At 47.5% G+C, this 2500-nt stretch overlaps 1 protein-coding gene across 11 annotated transcripts in view; it reads left to right on the forward strand.

The window, feature by feature from the left end:
- The window catches only part of LOC127002415 (uncharacterized), a 107579-nt gene that overhangs the window by 21587 nt on the left and 83492 nt on the right, over positions 1–2500 (forward strand). For 6 of the 11 annotated variants that reach the window (XR_007756221.1, XM_050868318.1, XM_050868321.1 and 3 more), the window contains one exon: positions 1748–1846. The exons of 4 other annotated variants lie outside the window; for them this stretch is intronic. Coding sequence is in view for 6 of the 7 variants with exons in the window: in XM_050868318.1 (XP_050724275.1) it covers positions 1748–1846 (99 nt within the window). In the remaining variant the exon portion in view is untranslated. Of the gene's footprint in view, positions 1–1747; positions 2270–2500 lie in introns of those variants that run through there. One more of the 11 variants, XM_050868324.1, reaches the window with a different exon arrangement.

The raw sequence follows: 2500 nt of genomic DNA on the forward strand, positions 1-2500 counted from the left end.
CAAACCCCTTATGCAAGAGTTAACCAGCATCTTCACTCTTTCATCCCTCACGCTGGTAAATTCTGGAACAGCCTCTCTTCGTCTATATTTCCTCCTGCCTTTGACTTGAGTTATTTCAAGAGGAGGGTATCAAGACACCTCTCCTCCCGAAATTGACCTCTCTTTCGGCCGCTCATAACTTTTGTCTCTTTGCCCTTGAGATGTTTCTTTAGCTATGAAAAAAAAAATGACAAGATCTGCAGCTGTATCGCTTAGGGGCTCCTGCGGTGTCGCCTTCCTTCGTCAAGTTATGATTCCTCTTATTTAAAGTTACTGCCATCTTCACTTAAGTGGTCATCCGCGGTGGACCCACAGCACCACTTACTCTTTAAGGTTCCATGGAAACGTTGGAAAGTTTCGTTTAGTCGGCGCAACATCTGTGGCCATATGCCGGAGAGAGACAGAAGGGGAAGGAATTATAGGAGAAGGGAACAGACCCCAGGAGACGGGACACAACCCCCGATTAATACCTGGTACCCATTCACTGCTGGGTGGACAGGGGCGTAGGGTATCGGAAAAGCCGCCCAAATTTTTCCACTCCGCCCGGAAATCGAACCCGGGCTCTCTCGGTTGTGAGCCGAGTGTGCTAACCACTGCACCACGAAGCCCCGGGTTCCATGGAAACTGCCGCGCTCTCTACTTCTGGGAGTTTATCGTCGAGGGCGGTCCAGGCGTTGTTGATTGCATGGACGCTGAGATGTTTCCACGCTGTTCACAAGCTACGGTGAAATTAGCTTACAATTTGGTATCACGGACAAATTTTGGGGGTTTACATCCCCGCCTATAGCGCCGGTAGGCTTTCCTCAAGGGCCAGATGGTCGGCCCAAGCCCATCATGGCGCAGGCAATTTTTATAGTGGCGCCAGTTATGCTTGGCTCATGCTGCCCCCCGGAACTCATTCTCGATTCACTGGACGGTTTCCTCTAGAGTCCGGGTTGATGGGTGGTCTTCAGGACAGCATGTGGGTAGTTTTAAGCCACTCGGCGGTGACTGAAAAATCCCAGGTGGTAGCGTGGGGATTCGAACCGACGTTGTCCATGGCGTGGTGAATGTGGGCCCAGCACGCTAACCACTCAGCCACCGCCTATCCATTTATTTATTTATGAGCGCGTCGTCGATAGCTATATTTAAGCGGGTTAATTGGTGATTGCAACCACTTAATTTATCGCCTACATTACTGTCACATACAAGGTCATGGTCGGTCAACAGCGCCAGGATCAATATATTACTTTACCGTGTAAGTTTAGTAAAATTTCGCTGAGTCTGATACCCTCTTGGAGCATTGCCATTCAGCCCGGTCAAAGTTAGGAAAGTCGAAATCTTTAATGAGTTCCTGGTAAGTTTGGTGCTTAACCCTTCACTCACAGACGAAAGAAAGAAAAGAGAAGATTAATATGGATTTTGCCTCATTAAGTGCTTAGGGGAAGGCGATGAATGAACATTTAACCCGTCTGCTGCGATTGGCACGGATTTGGCTTTCAGTGGTAGCCTGGTAACATTATAGTCTCAGGTCTTTCTCTGCCTCTGTGGTGGATAGTGGAGTGTTTCCCATGTGGTATTGGTGTGCTGGATATTCCTTCACTGGTAGCCTGGTAACATACACTCCCAGGTCTTTCTCTGCCTCTGTGGTGGATAGAGGAGTGTTTCCCATGTGGTATTGGTATGTTGGATATCCCTTCACTGGTAGCCTGGTAACATACAGTCCCAGGTCTTTCTCTGCCTCTGTGGTGGATAGTGGAGTGTTTCCCATGTGGTATTGGTGTGCTGGATATCCCTTCACTGGTAGCCTGGTAACATACACTCCCAGGTCTTTCTCTGCCTCTGTGGTGGATAGTGGAGTGTTTCCCATATGGTATTGGTGTGCTGGATATACCTTCACTGGTAGCCTGGTAACATACACTCCCAGGTCTTTCTCTGCTTCTGTGGTGGATAGTGGAGTGTTTCCCGTGTGGTATTGGTGTGCTGGATATCCTCTCCCAAGGTGCAGGACTTTACATTTTTCTTCACTGAATTGTAGCAGCCACTTTTTGTTCCATTCCTGTAGCTTGGTGAGGTCTGACTGAAGGAAATCCGCAGTCAAGGGGTTAAGAGGCTGAAAAGGTGCGTTGGTAGATGGGGGTGACTCACTGAATTCATATGTTTACAAGAGAAGAGAAGAGATGGGGGTAACTCACTGAATTCATATGTTTACAAGAGAAGAGAAGAGATGGGGGTGACTCACTGGATTCATATGTTTACAAGAGAAGAGAAGAGATGGGGGTAACTCACTGAATTCATATGTTTACAAGAGAAGAGAATAGTGGAAAGGAAGGGACGAGGAAGCGACGAAGAGAGAGAGAGAAAAGAAACATGAAAAAAGCGTAGAAAAAACGACTTAGAAGGAAAAGGAAACGAGGAGCCGACGAGGAAAGGAAAAGAAACGAAAAAAAACGTAGAAAAAACGACTTAGAAGGAAAAGGAA

Source organism: Eriocheir sinensis, chromosome 23, assembly GCF_024679095.1.
Source record: "Eriocheir sinensis breed Jianghai 21 chromosome 23, ASM2467909v1, whole genome shotgun sequence".
NCBI classification, from domain to species: Eukaryota; Metazoa; Arthropoda; class Malacostraca; order Decapoda; family Varunidae; genus Eriocheir; species Eriocheir sinensis.